The sequence below is a fragment of the Oryzias latipes genome, chromosome 24 (genome assembly GCF_053564925.1).
Source record: "Oryzias latipes strain Hd-rR chromosome 24, Olatipes_Hd-rR_3.1".
NCBI classification, from domain to species: Eukaryota; Metazoa; Chordata; class Actinopteri; order Beloniformes; family Adrianichthyidae; genus Oryzias; species Oryzias latipes.
This window is the reverse complement of record NC_136260.1, coordinates 13,094,416-13,115,225: the sequence shown is the minus strand read 5'-3', so window position 1 is coordinate 13,115,225 and position 20,810 is coordinate 13,094,416. Positions and strand designations below refer to the sequence as shown.

General features: G+C 39.5%; 1 protein-coding gene across 1 annotated transcript in view; it reads right to left on the bottom strand.

Moving 5' to 3' along the window:
- LOC101156135 (kinesin-like protein KIF26A) overlaps positions 1–13,966 on the bottom strand; it is a 40,587-nt gene extending 26,621 nt beyond the window's left edge. The window contains exons 1-3 of the mRNA XM_078942674.1: positions 13,827–13,966; positions 11,661–12,104; positions 8,848–8,969 (exon numbers count right to left, since the gene is read on the bottom strand). Of these exons, the coding sequence (XP_078798800.1) occupies positions 8,848–8,969; positions 11,661–11,942 (404 nt within the window). The 5' untranslated portion in view covers positions 11,943–12,104; positions 13,827–13,966. The remainder of the gene's footprint in view (positions 1–8,847; positions 8,970–11,660; positions 12,105–13,826) is intronic.
- Positions 13,967–20,810: the final 6,844 nt, after the last annotated feature.

Here is a 20,810-nt window from a genome sequence, read left to right as displayed (position 1 = left end):
AGTTTTGAAACTTTTAACCCTCATCCTTCTAGACTATTTGTGCTGTTTTATTTATGAATTATGGTGAAATTTAAAGACCCACTGCAAAGACAATTGTGTTTTTTGCTCTTTTGGAATTTTTTGCATGATGTTGGACATTTATATTGAAAATTAAGCTCAAAATTGTGTTTCTGAATATTTCTTCATTAAAATCATTGGAAATCAGAAGCAGGTAAAAAAACGACATTGGACATTTATTTTTGTGACATAGAAAGCATGCTGGACGTGTCACATTCTGATTCTGATGCATCCACTTAAAGACAAATAGATCCATGAACGTCTTTGTTTTTTCTCATGAGCTGGCATCTGGATCAAAACTGTACGGCGTTAAACTGCAACATTGCTCGCCATTTTTGTTGCACTGGTAATGCTAAGTGGGGGTTGTGAAGGTCTGTAAGCTAGCAGTGTAGGAGACAGTGTAGGGATGCTGGGAATTGGAGGCAGGCTTACTCTTCGCCCACAATTCAGAGTGAATTTATAAACTGCCACTCTGCAGAAACTATGTCCTAGAAAACAGCACAGTCATAATTCAACGACCACTGGAAACGTTTTTAAAAAAGATCAAAAGATGATCAAAGACAATTTGTCTTGCCACTTTTGCCGAAAAAAATAAAAAATGACTTCACGTTTTGATGGAACACTTAACTTTGGTAAACACGTAGTTTTGACAAGTTTAGTAGTTTTTGCATTTTGCCAAGTAGAAATTTGATTGATATTGATATTAAGATTCTACAGTGATATAATTTAATGACTGAGACAGTCTTGACACAAAAAAATAAAAACAAAAAAACATTGTTTATTAATGTTAGAAGATTATTTATTTTTAAGCTGTATTTTTTATCACTTTTTCACGTCACTGTTGCTGAGGTCTGTGTCCGTTCTGACTTCAAATGGCGGTTGAGTTACCAGTGACAGTAGAAAAACAAAAGCTCTGAGAGAAGCAGCCCGGTAAAGACAAAAGGGTTGTGTTCAGGAGGAGAAAAAAACAGCAGCTAGTGTCTCAATTTTCCCTCCAGCTTTCATCTGAAAATGTCTGCAGTGGAAAGAGAGCAGCCTGGTTGTGTCCCTGCAGGTCAGCTACAGCGCTCACTGGCTTTAACTGCAGACTCTGGATGTGGGCCATGTTTTCCTTAGGTCATTTGATGACCCACTCTCAGTGCTTTGAACAATTTGTACCATGAGAAGATTCAAAAAGTTTTATTCATAGTTGCTGCATGGGCATTTTCATTTATGTTTATGTTTGATAAATGCATGTGTTAGTGGGAAGCATTTTAGTGGAGTCAGTGAATTTGTATTTGACAAACACAAATGTTGTGCCTTTGAGCATCCAACAGAGGTTAATTTCAGATAGGTTTAAAACCTACTTTTAGTAATTAAGAAAAGACTGATCTACTTCCATTTTACTACAGATGCATATATACATGCTACCGGATTTCACTCAAAATTGCTTATCAACCTGACAAGTCAGAGCGTAAGGAAAGACAATGAACTCCAAACTCACGGACATACAGATTGGATAAGATACAATAAAGTAAAAGACCGTATTTGTTCCAGAAGTTGCCATAACAGTTTTTTCAAAAATCATTTTGGATTGCCTTCAAGGAGTCAGGCGCCTATTTGCCACAACATTTCTTCAAACCCTGCTTTGACTTGAAATGGGCATCAAAAAGAAAAAGAGCTACTACCAGAACATCCACAGTAGATTACCTAGAGAGCTGATATTGCCAGGTAGCAGGGGCAACTGCTTCCATCCAAATTTCAGCAAAATTTGTGTGGCAGTTTATAGTTTGCAGAACCCTATTTTGTGTTTCACTGACATCTGACCCTAAACGTGATCCAGGAGGCATCTCCAAGTCTTATTTTGGGGAATGCCGATAAAAATGGCACCACTGTTTCGTCTGAAGCTTTTGGAAAAGTCAGGATGCCTTCTAGAATGTCAATAGATCAATGGCAACAAGCCAGAGACCCACTTTGTGGGGAACTCAACCCTCTTCAGTGAAGATGTTCTGTTGGTTTTATTTTTTCTTCTTTCTGTCCAAGTCTAAGCTAAAAAAAAAAAAAAAAGACCCAGAGACATTCTCCCCAACAAAAAAACTAGATAACTAGAAATTTAGATACCAAATCACCAGATCTTTTTTTATTTTTTTCCATAAATCCAGCTGTTAAGGGAGCTTCACTTAAAAATGATTTTTTCATGTTCTGGTTTCGATGAGCACCAGGGAATTGTTATCTTAGATTTGTGATCTCAGCTGTGAGTTTGATTGTTTCTAAAAAAAAAACAAAAGTTTCTTCAAGATCTTTTAGATTTTTTAATAGTTTGTGATTGTTGCGACACAGTGGCGACCTGTCCAGGGTGTCCCCTGGCTTCGCCCACAAGTGGCCAGCATTCGAACCGGCAGCCCTGTGACCCTGAAAGGGACCAAACGGCCTAGAAGATGAATGATTGTACTTGATAATATACAAAAACTATGGTGAAAGCATGTCAAATGGAGAAATTAAGGACTTTTTCACAAGATAAAACATAAAGGAGCCTTAAAGGTGATTCACTGAGGGCCAGATGTTTTAATAAAGTAGAACTGTACAGAGACTTGTTTTTTATAGGATCATTGTTGTGTATAAGCAGGTTATTCTGTATGGTTTAACAGACCAAGCTGCACTTTTATATTATAGTGGTAACATTTCTTCTAGAGCTTGTCTTTTTGGGTGGTCCACCGCTTTATCATACCCCCTCCAGCAAAAGAGTTTTCTCCTCTGGACTACTGCAACAGAGAAAGCGAAGGACAAAGTGCAGCTTAACAGACAGAATAAAACATCTCCTGCTTTTTATGCCCTCAAAGACTTGATTTCAGGCCTCTGCTCCCTAACTGACGAAGTTCTGTGAGACTCGGCTGATGAAACTATTAAAGTTGTATGTTCATCTTCACTTGAAACAGATTTGGGATCGAAGCTCATCCCACATTCAGCTTTAAGCCTCAACACAGCTGGAAACAGAAGGTTAAGGAGAAAGGGACGTCCATTATTTAGGGGACAGGATGAGATGAGAACTCGTCGTCCTCGGTTTTGTTCAGAGGCGCTATCTGATGATTGTAATCAACTCAAAGTAGCAATACTTAAAAAAAGGGGAAAAAAATCAACCAAATAATTACTCCAGTAAAAGTAGGAAATGTGACAGAAGTAATTAAGAACTGAGAGCACTTTGAATGTAGCCAAGCATTTGTTCTTTCTTGTTTATTCTGCCCTGTGATGGTATTTCTTGGTGGTACAATGGGCACAGGCAGCAAAAAGATCTTTAACAGTGCCTGCAGCTTTAATTTTTCAGCTGGCACCCTTCAAAGTCTTCTGTCTTTAATTGGCTGAGCTGCAGCCACTCCTCATTGATGCTGCCCTTTATAAAGATGGAGTAGAAAACTGTGCTCCAAAGCCTGCGCACACCTAATTAGAGTTGATGCTGATTATAATTGTCATTAGTGGAGTGAGTTGGTTGATTTACAACAGACATTGCCAATTTAGGCCAACTGATTTACTCTTGAATAACCTTAATTAGGTAGAAAATGTCTTTTAAGGGGAGGCAGCCACACAAGTGAGACTGGTCTGATTAAACACTATGACTACTACAGATGTAACGAAGGCAGCTCTTTAGCACACAAGCTCCTTTTTATTCCTTGACAGTTACCAAAGAAAATTGTATTTCTTGTAGGGTAATTGCTTTGGGAATTTGAAGTCCATGTTTTTAGGTTTGGTTATTTCATTTTCTTATTGTGACATCTTTTACACAAATCTAATTCTGGAGGTGACTGACGTGAGGTTGCATCAAGAACATGTGTAGGGTCTAATTTCAACTTAAAAAGATCATTGCTTCAACTGTCATTTGTATGTCCATCTAGTTATGTATACATCCCTCTGTCTAATCTTTTGCCTATTTATTTAACTATCAACTTACAGTTAATCTAAGCATCAAACTACCCTTCAGTCCATTTATCCATCCGTCTATCTATCAGTCTCTGTCTGTCTTTCTGTCTGTCTGTCAAACCTTCCGCCTGCTTTAAAAATGATTTTTTTTGCCATTCATCCAATAGTGATATGTTAAATTCTGTAAATCTAAAACATGTCACAAAGGGTCTATTCAGACTGGAAAAACCCATTGGTCTCGACCCAATCCGATTAATTTGGTCTGGATCGAGAACAGCTCCTTCCAGGCCAGGATCAGTCTGTGCTGTCAGAACCACCACTAGGCTAACGTAAACGCCCACTTTCTCCGTGGAACAAGTGCTGATTTGCTAAAACCTTTCCTCTAAAATGCACAACATGTACATCCATCTTTGCTAAAGTTTGGATGTAGTTGTTTTCATGGGCGAGACACAGACACGCAGCTGAGGCTGACTCTAGGTTGACGTCATGCAATGGGTGGAGCGAAAGCCGGTGCCTCAGAGATCGAGTCATCATTCTTCTGGGTTGGAAAATAACTCAGGAAAATAACTAACGTTTAAAAAATTTAAAATATTTTGTGTATGAAAGATAATATATTAACATATACAATTATATTATCATATACAGTGTACAAGGATATTGTTTACTGTAAAATGCTTAAGAATAGCATGTAAAAGACCCTTTAAAATCGATATTGTTGTCATGTCGTTTCTCATGTCATCTGTGTAACACTTTATCTCTCCTCAGCTGTAGCAGCAACAGAAAAAAAACACGTTTTTGTGAATGGGCATGCTCAAATGACAAGAGAATCATTTGCAACGTCTTGTTTATATAATATTGAATAAAAATGTGGTCACAAACGTGGACTCAGAAGAAAAATGATATTATTGTTACACTGAGATCTTTGTATAAAAAGTCCAAAGAATAATGTATGTTTTTGCTTTGAAGCTAAAGATTCTCTTTGAAACCTTATTGTGTGTCTGGATGTGCAAATCAAACTGAAGGGCATACTGAAAAATCCATATCAAACAGACATCCACTCAGATGGAATGTCACTGCTGTCCAAGTAGGGATTAACATGTTTCACCATCTGGGCATCACAATCAGCGGCTCCCTGTTACCTTCATTTCAGCCATCTTTTACTGGGAAATGTGAGCCAGCCAGGGCCACGCCCGCTGTGATTGAAGCCTTTCTGCTCTGTCCACCTTCTGTACAAACAGCAACTGATAAGGTCCAGATTACATTTGCCTCATCGCATTTTTGAAGTTGTTAATTAGATTTGGGCCCCACTCTCAAATGAGCTCCTTTGGAATTTGTATGTTTGTGTTTGCTTACACACCACATATTTATCACATCCAAGCTCGCCTCATGGAGCTAAAATGACAATCAAGAAAAAACACAACAAACAATGGAATAAAAAGAATGACTTCAGAAGCTTACAATTCAGTCATATAATCTTGAGAGACCCGTCGTGCAGAGGCAGAATGGTCAACCTCTGATTGGAGAATTAAAAGTTTGGTTCCCACATTGCCTGCCTATGTGTTGAAGTGTCCTTGGGCAAGACCCCACATTGCTCCTGGAGGTTGAGGTTGGCACCAGTGCAGGGCAGTGAATCCCCCATCAGTGTGGGAATGTGTGTGGGCATGGGTGGATGAGACTGCGGCTGTAAAGCGCCTTAAGCCTCTAGGTGCAGTATAAGTATACGCCAATTACAATTAAGTCAGTCATGCTAATTGTTTGATGTGAATTAAAAAACTAACTAGCTGTACCAAAAAGTTGGGACTTTACTAAAATATATATCCATGACTTTTTTGTGTTAGAGGACAATAATCCAAAAGAGCCCTACTACATTTTTGATTGGTTGAGTAATATTTGTTTTTAGGCATTAATAAATTGGGTTTAAAAGGTGAAATTGATCAACAACTTAAAATAGATTATACTTAGATGTATGCCCTGTTTAACTTATTCTTACTGTTAACAACTTTAGAAAGTTATCGGCCTTCAAACTAAGGGCGGGGAAAAAAATTTGTTACAAGTTCTAATTAGAATATTTGAATTAAGACCTCTGTTTTATTTTTAAACCATTGTCCTTGCCTTGACGTCAAGTACCGTGTTTCTTAAGTAGTCGTCATTTCAACGTCTTGATTTTGACAGGATGTTTGTTCTGACCTTGTCAGCATGTGGTTCCTGGTCACACCAGCATCAGGTATGCAGCATCCATGAGTGCAGCTTTAACTGTCAAACTCACAAAGCAGATGGAGCTGAAATCACCCTGAGCCCCACAGACCTCCTCTGACAGCTCGAACCACACCAACAGAAAAGAAACAGTAAATCTGCCAATTATACTCTGCACGCAGAGCAGAGAAGGGCTTTGACTTCTCAGTCGAGCTCTCTCAGCTGAATTTGAAACAGGAAAATGAAGTTCATTTAGTGGAACGATGGTGCTCTCTGAGTGAGAAGTGGTGGATCTTTTCTCTCTGCATAAATATGCCATTTTTTGATCAGTTTTTGCAAGAAAGAGACATTTATTTCTAGGACAGCAAACTAAAGGTTTTTGTTTTGTGGACACCCTAGGTTTTCTTCAAATCAGGAAGGAATATTAATAATTTCGAAGCTTGAAATACTGTATGCTCAAAAGGACCAAATCCTACTGTTTTAAACTCAATCCTTTATACCTGTTCTCCAGAATTTACTCACAAAATCTGCACTCAATAAGAGTGATTCTCCTTGCTTTTCTTGGATCTCCTCCTTTGGGCTTGATGACGCCCCTGTTGATGTCTGATTTATTAACTTGTCTTGTTACATTACACTAAGTTTGTATTTGACTGACTGTAAGTGAAAACCTTATTCATCTATATGCACCAAAACACAGACAGGGTAAATTTGTAAACACGCAGACCGGTTTTGGAATTTTAAAAAAGAAAAGAAAATGTGAAAGTTCATGTTTGCTATGGAGCTCTGTGCCCTTTTTAGAGAGGTACAACACTCTGGATTGCTGCCCAAAACATCTGACATGTCTGTATCCTTTTATGCAGCACATTTTGTTGTATGAACAAAACATAAATTTGAAGAAACATGGTAAGAAAGTTCTTTTGAATAGTGTCCCCTCTGAATATCGCGGTTTAACCTTTTGCTGTTAGTGGATTTTTTTCAGCACAAATATGCATTTCTTTTTGTTTGTTTGTTTTTCAGTATTACAGCTCATAGTATTCTGCAACCTGATTGGCTGTTGACCTTGTCATTTAATCTCATCCATGCCATGCCTTTTGTGGGTAAAGCTTGAACTGCTAGCAGATATGTTTTTTTTTTTTTACTCTGTTACACTGGACCTATTTTCTACGAAGGTTTGAACTTAAACTTTCGACAAGAGACTAAAGTGTGAAAATGGTGTATGAAGTGTGTGGTAAGGAGTTTTAGAGCCTTAAAATATCAGTAATCCTACTTTGCAGATTTCACCTAGTGGTTTATGGAACGTATCCCCTCACCCCCAGTAAATGAGGGGTTTATTTATTTATTTGTTGTTCATAAAGTAACACTCCGGAATAAGTGTTTAATGTTTATTTATCTGGTTGGGCAACCATAGTAATAATAGCAAAAGTTTAGTTTAACTGCACACTTTTCTCTCCTTACACAGTGAAAATGTATTGTTGCCATGTGGCCTTTAAAAAAGAACAAGCGTTTCTGTTTTAAAAAAGCAAAACTGCATCCACTGCTGCCTGATACAAATGTTTTTTGAGAACATGAAATTATCTGCACTCCCTCACAGCCAGAAACAAACGTCATGGATAACTTCATGGTTATTCTGAAACTCTTTCCAATCAGCACAGCAGGAACACTTACACATTTCACCAGGTGAGTGTTAGGACAAGCTGTGCATGTTGGACCCCCTTCCCTCCCCCTGTGACCATTTCAATTACTACAGTCAAGGATTTTTCGACAGATGAGGTCATGAAGGTCACTTCAGTAAAGTGGGGAAGGAGCAACAACTGACAAAAAGTCAAGAACCATCATAGGCATTTTTTTAAACTTGAAAGTTTGCTGTGTATTTGTGTTGTTTACTCATGATTTGAAGCTTCATCAACGCGCTTCTCATCGAATGCCAGATCTTCATCAGACTAAAAAAAAAAAAAACCCAAAAAAAAAGATCTTCATCAGACTTCTAGTTGTCAGGTTGCGAGGTTGATGAAGGACCCAAATGCAGAGATGGGAGGCAGGCGGTTCCAAAAACAAGGGGTTTATTTAAATAACAAGTGGCGCTGCGGAGCATCGAAACCAAAAACCAAATGTCGGGGTAAACAGGCAGACAGGGAGGCAGACAATATGGACCCGGAACAGACGAAGTCAGTGACAAAACATATATACTGACAGGACTGTCGAGACAAAAGTGTAAATGATCAGGGGAGATTGGGAAAAAGGGAAACTCAAACAGGCAGAACCTTCAGGGAGAACCTTCACAATAAAACAGGAAGTAAAATTAAAGCAGACAGAACCCTAATCACGATTCTGACTTTTAACAAGTAAAGCACCAAATAATAATTAGAGAATGCTGCTAAATATGGTCTGCAGCAACAAATTCTAGAAATGGTTGTGACCAACCATGGGCCACATTTCTCATTTCAGTTCACACTCAAAAAAGCACACATCCTGGAACAGTTTTATGGGAGGAATTGGTTAATTATGCCTTAAATGTAAAAGGCTGCACTACACAGGATAGATGTAACTCAACAAAACTAACTCATTTGAAAAGCTCAAAAATATTAGCCATAAATTATCCTGAATTTGTTAACTTTAAGTGATTTAAAATATCTCAGACCTTTTTTGTTATGAGTGACTGGTTAATTGTCCTTGATATGAATGAAGCTGAATGCTGCCTTCACTGACCTGATGAGGAAAGCAGCAGCCCCCGATAGAGGCTGGCTCGTCTGGGTAGCAATGCTGTGAGCCTCTGGTTTAACTGGGATCGTTGTCTTCGAGGTCAGGTGACACGCTGCCGAGGATGAACCCTAACCCAACACAAACACATGAAAGGGTTAATGAAAAAGACAGAGCTGGTCAAAATTATACCGTTTGCATCAACCTCCAGAAGGATGGTTAAAAAAACTTTATGCTTTTGTTTCAAACTTCTACCATCATCTAATTACATTTGCACATAATCAGATTACTGTGAGGCAGATGTTCCTATGCTTGCAGAACCATGACAGAACCCTGTTGATTTGTAATTACGGATGGAGAGCATCAGCAGCTCAGCCGGTCCCAAAGGCGACATTTCTGGAAACGTTTCTCCATATTTTTCAGGGACAGCACATTTGTGCCAGGAAGTTATTCAATAATGACAGACTTAAATGAGGTCCAAACTTCCTGTTCTGCTTCAACACATCATGGCTGCTGAGGTGCAAGGTGAGGATCTGTTTCTGCTTCTCATAATGAGTTATCTGAGTCCACTAATAGACAGTAAGGCTGTCAAGTTGGAAAATCTATTTCGTGGTACAGTCGGTGAGCTTGCCAGACCATAAACCAAAAACATGTAGACCACTAACAAACCATACCTCCAATCTTCCTCATTCTTTAATTTTGGGGATTGCATTTGTTTTTCTAAACTTTCCCTGGTTGCTGTGGATTAAACTGATAACTGGAACAGGTTAGTTGGCACATTCATTCCTCAGCTGTGTGTCTGTGATACACTCAGTGACACTCGGCAAACTAACAGGATTACACAAGGAGCTGGAGGCAGGGGGGTTCAGCAAAAACTCCATTGAGACAAATCACACAAACGACACAACAGAAGCACAAATGAGGAGAGTAGCTCGATGTTGACGGTTAAAATAAAGAGCACAGATACTGTACACACTTTGTCATTTTTGCCTTAGTTGTATCTTTAGTTCTTTTATCGTAAGAATTATTCATTGTCGGGTTTTTTTTAGGTCAGTGCTAGCTGGGCAAAGCTGACACTAGATTTTTATTGTAAAATTATCATTATATTATATTATATTATATTATATTATATTATATTATATTATATTATATTGTATTGTATTGTATTGTATTGTATTGTATTGTATTGTATAACTTAGATACTGAAAGGTTTCTGACTGGAGAAGGAATTTTTAAAGCACCCTTTATAAAAATAAAAAAACTACTCTAATTCCTGATATGTTAAGTCCATCAAACCTAACCTTTAAAGGGGACAAATCCTCATATCCTTCTAGAATTTCAAGGTCTTGGTTTGTTGCCCATCTGCTTTATGGCTAATTTAAAAACACCCCTGCAGGTGTGGGGTGCACTTCCCCTGCAACAAACCTAGGTAACCAATCAGCAGCTTTTATCTTATCGTCATTTTGAAATGCATAAAGATGTGTTGGGAATAAATTGGTTTTCATCTGGATGTTTCATTACCTCAGAATAAGCTATCCCCACTTAGTTTGATGTGACTTTTGTTCTTGACTTGTGATTTAAGTGATTTCTGTTTTTTACTTTATGTAACATACTTTGTGATTTTGTTTATGGAAAATCTGGACAGGTGGTTGTTTGGCGTTTTAGTGTTTAGTTTTGTGATGGAAGTCAGGGTGAAAACGGTTTTCTTTACTTCATTAGTGGCTCTTGATGGAGTCAGCATGTCCAATCTAAATGTTCAATTTGGTTTCTGTTGGTCTGAAAATAGATGTTCTTCTAAGAGTAGTTCCAAATGTTTTTATGTCCATTATGGTGCGTTTTGGTGAGGCAGGTTGTCAGGCGGCTCCTTGTTTCCACATCATGCCGTCTCCCCGTTGGCTGTCGACAGACTAATCAGCTTAACACCACCTGTTCCCATTCCCGTTTCACTTTCCGCTCTCTGCGGGTTCGTTTTCATCTCAGAGCTAGAAAAGCACGCATCCCGTGCAGACTTTCTGCAAAGCAAGCCAGGCTGAAACACAGAGATAAGAATGCAATGGCGTCTGACACAAAAAAGCAAGAAAAAAATGCTGCTGTCTGCTCTGAAAACCACCTTCCAGCCTGAGGGCTAGACTACGTCAGTGGCGAGCTTTCAGGTCTTTTCAGCATAAGAGGGGGTGGTGTTTCATAGATTCTCAGTGAGCGCTGCTCTTCACTTGCAGGTTTCTAACCGAGTCATCAGCCCTCAGCTGCAAGCAGCAGGATCCCTAACGAGGCCACTGCTCCTCTGTGGATGCCAGTCGATAATAAGGAGGATAACACGACTCCCTTCAGTAAGCGGAGACTGTATGCACAGATGAGTCAAGGACTGATCATCCTCCATCAATTCGTCCAGGTGCTAGAAGTCCTCAGTCCTTCCACAAAATACATTAAAACTTGTCCTTAAAAATTCACATTTGCTGAACTTTCCACACTTTTGGGAGCAAAAGATTATAAGGTGCACTGTAATTATTTGAGAAAAAGTTAAGGGTTTTATGTGCACCTTATAGTGCAGAAAATATGGTATTTGGTCTAGTAATTAAAAAAAAACAACATCAGCTAATACTGTGACATTGGAATGTTATGCAATCCACTAATCCTCAGAAAGTTAACCAAGAATTATTACCAAACATTGTCACTCAGTTCACTGTCTAATTAAGTTTGGTTTAAGTTGTTTTCCGGTGTTACTTTAAATGTTTTCATGGTATTTTTGAGTCACCAAAACCATCAGAATTTCTTCAGTAACTTTTCATCCTCAATCAAAATTTCTGTCCCTTCCTGCTTACCGTAGCATGCTCATGTTTGCAGCATGTCACTCTCCACACTCCCTCGAGGTAGCTGTGTGCATTTAGAGGTGTGACCGTGGCCAGGCCTTTTGCCCCACCCCCTCCCAGGTAAGTGCTCTGAACTCCGCCCCATCCGAACGGAGCTCCGCTTGGCAGCTGCTGCCCGTCTTGGGTCCAGCCTTGCTGCTTGGCCTGGTGCTTGTCTCCCTCGTAGGCTGTCTCCATGGCTGGTGGGGGGCACACCGAGGTGGCCATGTTTGGGGTGGCTGGGCGAGGTGTCATCCTTCTGCTGGTGCCAAGGGCCTGACACAGAGCGAGGTGTCTCAGGTGCTGGACGGTGGTGCCGCAGACGTCACAGCGGGATGCAGGAGAAGCATGGCGGCCACGGCGAGGACACTGCAGGCGCTGGAGCTTATCGAAGAGGAAGGAGGCGTAGGCCGGGTCCTGGGGGGCAATTAAGATCACACAATTTATTTCAGTGAAAGCATTTATCAATGTGTTTTTGCTGTTTTTTTTAAAGTGATTGTAGTGTTTTGGCAGGTGGTCGTGACTCTAGAGCCCAAATCCAGACCTTGAGGGCTGGCCTCCTGCTAGTTTTAGAAACCCTGCCTCATCTGCCGCTGATAATCTGAATCAGGTGTGTTTAGCTTCAGTGACATTGGTTGGAAAGCATGTAGGAGGCATCGATTTGGGCACCCCTGCTCTAGAGGTAATAAAAGTTCTCAGAGCCAAACGTTTGTATTGGATTGGTCATATCGTCACTTCAGAGTACAAATAAATACTGGAAACTTGTGTGTGCTAAAATAAATACCACTCTCTCAAATATATTAGCTACTTGCTCTTTGTAGGTGGCATAAAAGCAAATCTCTAATCTCTTAACATCCAATTTAACATGTATAGTAGAAATCTGATATTCCATTAAAAATTGATTTGTTCTTTCAAATAACTGGACATGTGGAGCTTTTATGAAGTAGCAGATGCTAAATTTGCACCTTTCTCAACATGAAGTTTATGTTTCTGCGCAAAGACTCCTCCACAGTCTGGCCTGCAGCAGACCCAGTGAATCTCAGTCATTGACCACCAACCAGCTGCCCAGCATGCACTCACAAACACACACAGCAGCAGCAAGCAGCAGCTGGGCATAAACCTGTCTCCATCTATAGAGGTGCCACAGATTTACAGCTGGGAGCGTGTCAGAGTGTGACGTGCCGCCACATCCACTCGCCTTTCATGAATGGAGGTCACAACAAGAGTCAGAGCTGGAATAACATCACACTGATGCTTTACAGCCAACAGACGGTGACCCAGAACAACATGAAGGAGCGGCTCAGCCTCCACTTTTTTCATCTGCCCTGTCCGCCACCTGTCAGCTGCAACGCCCGTCTGGAAGCTCGCACTTAACCACAAACTGGAAAACATTTGATGCTTTAATGTCCTCGTGCCCTGAAAAGGTGACTTAAACCAGGAGGATACTCGTTCATTCTTTCGTCTTGTTGTGTTACTTTTAAGACAGGAAACTGTAACTTTTTCTTGATTTAGACACTAAAAGTGGGTCTCGATCTTTAAAAGACTCAAAAAAACCTCAACATTTTGTGTTAAATCTTTTTGATAACGTTTAAGTTGTAATTCTTGTTTTTAATGGTATACTGTTTTCTGGGATTCTGTATAACAAGATGGGGATTTATCAATTATGCTGCTCATCTACTAAGCTAATTAATAAACGAAGTTTACTCATTAACAAAAAAATTCTCAGAGTCGTCAAAAAGAAAAACAAGAAGCAATACAATCCTCCATCAACATTTCAGATTAACAACTGCTTCCTCAAAACCACTGACCTCTGACCTTTTGCTTTTTTCTAGGAATTTTAACAGAACAAAGAAATCCTATCAAATGACGAACCCCAAAGCAAGAACAATTTATAAATTAGCATTTTTCCTGCAAAATTTGAATTTAGGGTGGAAAAATGTTTAGCTTTTGTAGCCAAACATGTCCAGACTGACAAAAGAAGTAAATGCAAATTGATGTTTCGATCCTGATAAACAGGTGTAACTAGCGTGTTAGTATACGTTTGACATAGTAATAAAATACATTTTTGAGGTAAAACTACTTTTTAATACATATCTAAGGCAACAAATGAGGAAAATAGAAGCAATAAAATGAAATTACCTGTTTGCCTGATTCCTACAATATCAGTTTGAGTTTTTCAACGGTTTCATCCTGAAGCTGTTTTAATTCTGCACCATCTATGTCCAGCCCTGCTGCTCCCTTTGAGCTTAACTTCTGTCGTCTTCTGTGACAGAGTGGAGACGGCCAGCTGGAGCCCAGCAGAAGCTGACATCACTTCCTGTCCAGCCTCCATCACCCTCCTGCTTTTCCTTCAGATGCAGATAAGTTTAGTTTCTGTAAAATGCTTTTGACATTTTTTAATCCTTTTGACAAAAATGTTCCCTAAGATGAAACCCAGGGGGAAACCAAAACCAGCTCTGAATGGGTGCAGTTCAACAGATAACCACTAGGTCCCATAAGCAAATAGTCTTCATTGACTTTAATGGGAAATCGCTCAATTTTACGAAAATACATTTCCAAAATCTGTCAACAGTATGGAGTTAAAATTCTTTAACCTTTTTACACCAGAGCTTCAGCTCCAAAGCTGAGATTCTGACTTCGGTCCTGCAAAGAAAGGAGGAAACTAAAAATAAAGTACAATACAAAGTACTGATAAAAACTATTTTTTATTTACCAACAGTTTTAGGTATACATTTATATTTTTTAAATTATATTTTCAAATTTCCTTTTTTTCAAATTTTCAACATTTCTTTTAAATTTAAAATGTTTTTTTTTTATTTACAGTTTTATTTTTTTAATTTTCAATAATTCCTTCAAGTTTAGAATTTGTAATTTCAAGTTTAAAAATTGTTTTGAAATTTTCAACGCTGATCCTGATTTGACCTTCATACATATTTCCTTAAAAGCTCTTAATGATGAAAGTATTCACATAAAGCAGGTTAAAGAGCGTTCAGTGTTTAGGGGAATTCTGCTCTCCCAGGCTGTTTCTCCATCTTGAGTTGCACCTCTGTGAATGCTAATGTCGCCTGTCAGGAAGATCTCCTCTGACTGACAAGAGGAGAAATGATGGTGAGAACAACCGTTGCTGAAGAGCGCTGCCACCTCTTCAGCACTGGATCACCTCTTTAAAAGCCTGCTGGACTCTGCAGGGTGGAGGCAAGAAAACGTGCCTCACAAATCGAAGCACATTAAATGATCAAAACTTTGATTTCCACTGACATTTGTCAACTTCAGCTTGAAACGAATCAGATGTTTGCTCCAAAAACATTCAAATTATATTCAAGCATCTGAAATAACAGCAGAACCAAGATGTCTCATTTGCACCCCCACATTAATCAACACATTAATTCTGCCGCCTTGAGAAATGAGAATTTGGATGTTAATGGCTCTTTTAGAATGTGGTTAAAGGAGCTGAACCCGCCTCCCTCAGCTCTAATTATCTCATCACTCATGAGTGCAGCTGAAAAAGTGTTTTTTTAATCAGGTTTTATTTGAAGGCTGCAGGCGGCAGAATTGAGGAGGTATAATCAATCTCCTGTTTGAAAAGGGAATCAGTTTGTTTTAATGGAAAGGATGCACTGTGGAGGTTAGGAGGAAACTCAAACCGCCTATTTTCTCTTTGAAAGAAAAAAACACGTTCACATAAAAAAATGCATTTTGACTGAAAAACATAATTATTGAATAATTTGAAGTTTGCCAGGTAAAAGAGCTGTGAGCCCTCCATGAATAATCGTCACAGCAAGTCTAAGGTCGTATGGTGGAGTATTTTGAAATAAAGCTGTTAAGGCAGAAGCACGGGTTTATTTAAGGAGCAGCCGAGAAATTAGGCATTTTCCTCTGGTTGAAAAATACCGAAACGGGAATGAAAAATGCAATAACGTGCAAAAAGAGAGTAAAGAAGTTTGGTTTAAATGCAGCACGTTTGGAGGATCTTTCACCAGAAACCACAGAAATAAAACTGGACCATTAATGTCACAATTCAGCACAGAGGAAATGAAGGCCGGGAAAGGGACGAGCACATAGACTGCAGTTTGTTTCGCCCTCATCAGCAATATCCAAATACACAACTGGGACGGGACAAAGTACAGTTATACAAATGTGAGGTGTGATAAAAATAAAAACTGATTATTTTGCTCCCAATCCTCCACATGCTTGAATCTAAAATAAAGCAAAGAATATCTATCCCAGACTGTATTTACATTTTTTGATGCTGACTTGGTAGCATGTGAATCAGAAGGTGATGGTTACCATCTGCAACTTGCTTCCAGTGTTGCTACCCTTGGTACATTCAGGTTTGGGTCAAATTCAGGAACAGAAGGATCCCCTTTTCTAGCTGTCAAGCACAGTGGTGTGAGACTAATGATGTGGGATTTTATAACACTGTCTATGCAGTCCTTAACTCCTTTAACACCAGAGCTTTAGCTCCAGTGTTAACATTTCTTGAAGTACTGTTATGCTTCAACCGTTCATGCAATTAACGTGATTCCAGCGGATTTTGAAGCAGAGAAAAGCAGCTTTGCACTGATATGCAACACATCAGCAAATTTTCTGTTGATTATGTAAACGGTTGAAGAATTAAGCTATACGTACACACTGTGCATTTAACAGAGGAGTGGCCTTGGTGTATATTAATTTGCAAAACAAGGCTTGCCGGCATGTCTGGGTTCCCCAGATAAAGCTACTCACTGAGTTTGGTGAGTCTCATCAGGTCACTACGAAACCCGAATCCCTGATTGGTCAAAGTTTAACCAAGTAAAGTTGAGCGCGGGAGCTTGAAACACAGAAGCCCAAAAGACATTTATGTCCCAATTTACATAGACTTTTCATTTGGAAGTGGCCACTTGAACACGCGTTGCCGGGGGCGATGTTAACGTAGCTTTACAGTGTGTTATTTAGGTGTCGCCAGTGACATCTACAGTATTAAAGGGTTGAAGGCCAGGGAGAAGTTGCGCATGTAAAACAAGCATGAGTAAATGAAACTGACAATCACACAGGAAAGGATTATTTCAGTCATCCCTAACTCATCCCTAAGTCATCCCTAACTATGCAAATATTTTCAGGTTTCTTGTATAGAAAGTAAGAAAGAGATTGCATTATGTCATTTACATCTTTACAAAATCTAAAAATTAAAACAAAGAGGAAAAAATTTCTGGAAAAACTGAAAACTAGTCTGATATTGTTAGGAGAATTTCTAGATCAATTTGCTTTGGATGCGTTAAATTTTCTTCCTCCTCTTAACTCAGACATTGATGCTTGTTAGCCTGATCTGCTTAGAGCTCCTGAACGCCTCAGACTTTCCTGAGCCGCTCTGTCGCCACACTGACAGAGATGCATGCTGGCAGAGCGGGGCGAAAAGCCAATCCTGCCTCAGTCCTGCAGCACATCGGACAGACAACCTGGAAAAAAAGATAGTAAAATATAACTGAGAGGAAGAAAATTATTTAAAAAATGAAATTCATTCTTTGTTGATTTGATTCAAACCTAATAAAAGATTTTAAGAGAAACAATCTTCATCTTCGGGAATATGCCATAACTTTATGCTGTAATTTCAAAGAAAAAGCTGGGCTTTTGCAAGAATTCTCTTCTGGTTTGAAGCATAAAAAAGGCTATCTTTTGTTATATCAAAATGTGAGGAAGAGGTTTGATCTGAGAAAACGAGCGTTTGAGTTTTTCAGTCAGATCACACACAGGAAACGCGATGACCTTGCTGTGTGGGGGCTGCCACCATAAATTAGAACTAATCAGACTCTGACATACGAGTCAGTTCATTGAGCAGGGGAATGAAAAGTGACAGCAGGATGAAGGGACTCCCTCAAGGCGGAGTTTCATCTGCAGGTGGGATCACAGACAAGAAAGAAATTCCACTCAAGCTCTTGTTCTTGTTTTTGATTAACAAGGACTCTGAAAAGCTCGGAAATTACTGATTTAAAATGAAAATTAAGAAAAGGGTCTGATTCTAGATCAGTTATTTGTAAAGCGATTAAAAGAATTTTGGGGGTAAAACCTGAGCTTTCTTTTAAATGGAAAGGAAAACTCCTGTGCTTCTAATGCAGCCTTTCAAAGTGAAGAGACAGCTCAACGCTCTGCTGTAAAAACTGCCCATGCTTCATCACCACTAGCAGAAATATGTGCTGTGGCATTGATCGGAGCAATAACTGGCCTGACTGCCTCAGAATCCGACGCTCAGCACTTCCTGTCAGCTGACGAGGTCCAGCTCATAAACTCCTGCTGACTTTGCTAACCACCTCTGGACTTTGCCTCAGGCTTTCATGGATAGACCCTTCATCCGTCCATTAACTCTAACCCTTTGTGAGGGCCAAACAGCCCACCAATCAGCTCAAAGCATTTCTGCCTGCAGTTCCTACAATGTCCACTAGACGGTGGTCTTTAAACACCTAACAGATGTGAATAAAAAACTACGAAATGATCAAGAATATTTAGTTTTTTAAGTTATAAGTACAGGAATCAATATTACGTGGTGCCAAATGTCAGCATTTAGCTAATTGAAATTAGACAGTTTTATCTGAATTACTTGACTTTATACCTCATATACAGTCAATGCACGGAAGACACGGATGATGTTTAGAGATCAGGTTGATTTATTTTGAAGAGCTCTACAAACGCATCAGTGAACATGTCTCCATGTCTGGGTTCATGAGATCATTCAGAGGCTCTCCCAGTCCGGTCAGTCTTACCATCTACTGCAGGAGCTGCTCTCAGCTCTACTTCCGTCTCTTTGTCACTCAGTTTGATGACTTGCTGTTCTGCATTAGTGCGAGCAGGCAAAAATAAAATCAAGAATAAAATTAGAGGATCTCTTTTTCATTATTGTCTTGATGGGAAAAAAAAGACTTTTTTTTTTTTTGGACTCCACCTGTCACTGAACACATCACGTGGTTGATGTGTTCATACTTACTCTCGACGCACTGATACCAGCCACACCACAGCGCCCAACACTAAGATTGCACCAGAGGACCTCTTATTGCGTCTGCACATTAACCTAACATTAGAACTGGACCCCCCCCCCCTCACATGAATCGCGTTCAGTATAAACACAGCTTAAGTGTGTGCAACTTACATTAGCCTCACAAATACGTCATACTTCGATGAACCTTCACCTACCACAAGCACAAGAATCGTTTGTTCCATTTTCAATGAGCCTCAAGGGAGACAAATCTGTGCTCCCTTTAAGATGTGACCACTCCTCTCCACCACTCAAAGTGCATGCAACCTTAAATTATATCAGAACAGCTAATGTAAAAGTGCTGTAAATGTCTTAATGTAAAAGGAACCTTTTGTTCTGCATTGAAAAACGGGCTAAAATATATGGATATTAACAGAAAAAAAAGAGTCCAAAGTTGGAGACAGTCGGATTTGTGTGTGGATTTCTTCCACACACTGTGGTGTGTGAACAGTAAAGCACCAACGAGTGGGAGAGCATGAAGAATAATGAAAGCGAGGCAGCAAAGTGGCATCAGCACAGATTTCAGTGTGAGAGGGGATGAGCAGCACAGAGCAGGGCTCGTTCAGCCCAGCAGAGATGTGAGCCGCTGTGCTGTTCACGCTTCGATGCGGCGACCTGACAGAGGAGCTCAGCGTCAAACACGCCGACTCGAGTCCCCGACTCCACCAGGACATGGATACCCATGATTCACTTAGACAGAATGAAACAGACCCACCTCACACTGTCTCACCTTCCTCAAAGGAGTCTGAGTTTCGCTTTCAACAGCAAGCAAACTCATTGTCTGATTAGGTCAAAGAAAGGCTGCTTAAAAAATCAATCTGTGTAACTGCAGAATGGCTATTCTTCCACAAACAAAATTGGATCCCCAAGGATATGTACCACATTCCAGAAAAAGCTGAGAGCTGTACTGAAAACATCAATTATTGTGGTAAAAAGGTGTCTGGAAAAAGGGGTACATCAAAAACTTAACTGGAGCAAGCAAAATATTTGTTTGGGTACACGACTGTTCATGCACTCCCTTTTATCTGACTTTTATTCTGCTTTCCCATATTACTGTGTGATCACTTCTGAGCATGCTCAGTTCTTTTACATAATTGGTTGATCGATCATATGGAATCTGGAGCTGGCCACTAACCTGACAGATTAAACTGAAATATTTTTCTGTATTTTTAGTCCATGAGAGATATTTGGGCTCCATCCATCTCATTCCAACACGCTCCAATATTCTTTTACATCAGCACTCCCTTTTCCTCTCAGAATACAGGACAACACAAGTTAGTTTTTAGTTTTTGAAGACCAGATTGTCAATGTGCTATTGTCTCATCAAGAGAAAATTAGTAGTTTTTAAGGATGTCTGTGGATGTCTGTGGATTATTCTTCACCTAAAAAGTAACATTTTAAACGATTCCTACAACTGTATTCATTAATCATCTCTACAAAAGAAAATTGACACATTGACCCATGAGTTGTCCTGTAGTCTCTGCTTGGCTTGTTGGACTAGAACCGGATACGTTCTGTGGATTTGTTCTTTTACCAGGGTTCACTTTCTAAATGGACCTGTTCTTTCCAGCTTAGTCAACACTTGTGAGCAGCTGCTTCCAGAGAGGGAATACTCCTACTACGACGCAAAAACTTTATCTTGCTAAACATTGTTGTAATTTTTATTGTAGTAATACAACTTTTAAAAAAAGCTTTTGGACCGTTTCACTTATTTATAATGTCCACATAAAGAAAATTGTAATAAACAACTAAAAATTCATACACGATTATTTTTATATTATCCCTTTCTGTTGGAAGCCGTGTCTCTACTTTCGTTGTTGTATTTCTGGATTTGGCAATTTGTAACGGGATTGCTTTTTGTAATTCGGTATTTGATAATTTGCACCTGGATTTGTTGTGTTTCAGGACTGTAATTTGTTCTGTGATTTTCTGTTGTGTTTCGTGATTTTGTGTTGTGTTTCATGATTTGCTGTTGTGTTTCAATATTTGTTCATTTGTACTGTGATTTGTTGTTGTATCTTTAATGTAAGCGTGTCTTGCACCTTTTGGCCACCGTACATGAGTGATGAGAGTCGTACTCTAAAGCCCATTGTTGAATCTAAGTGAGGTTTTTAAAGGTA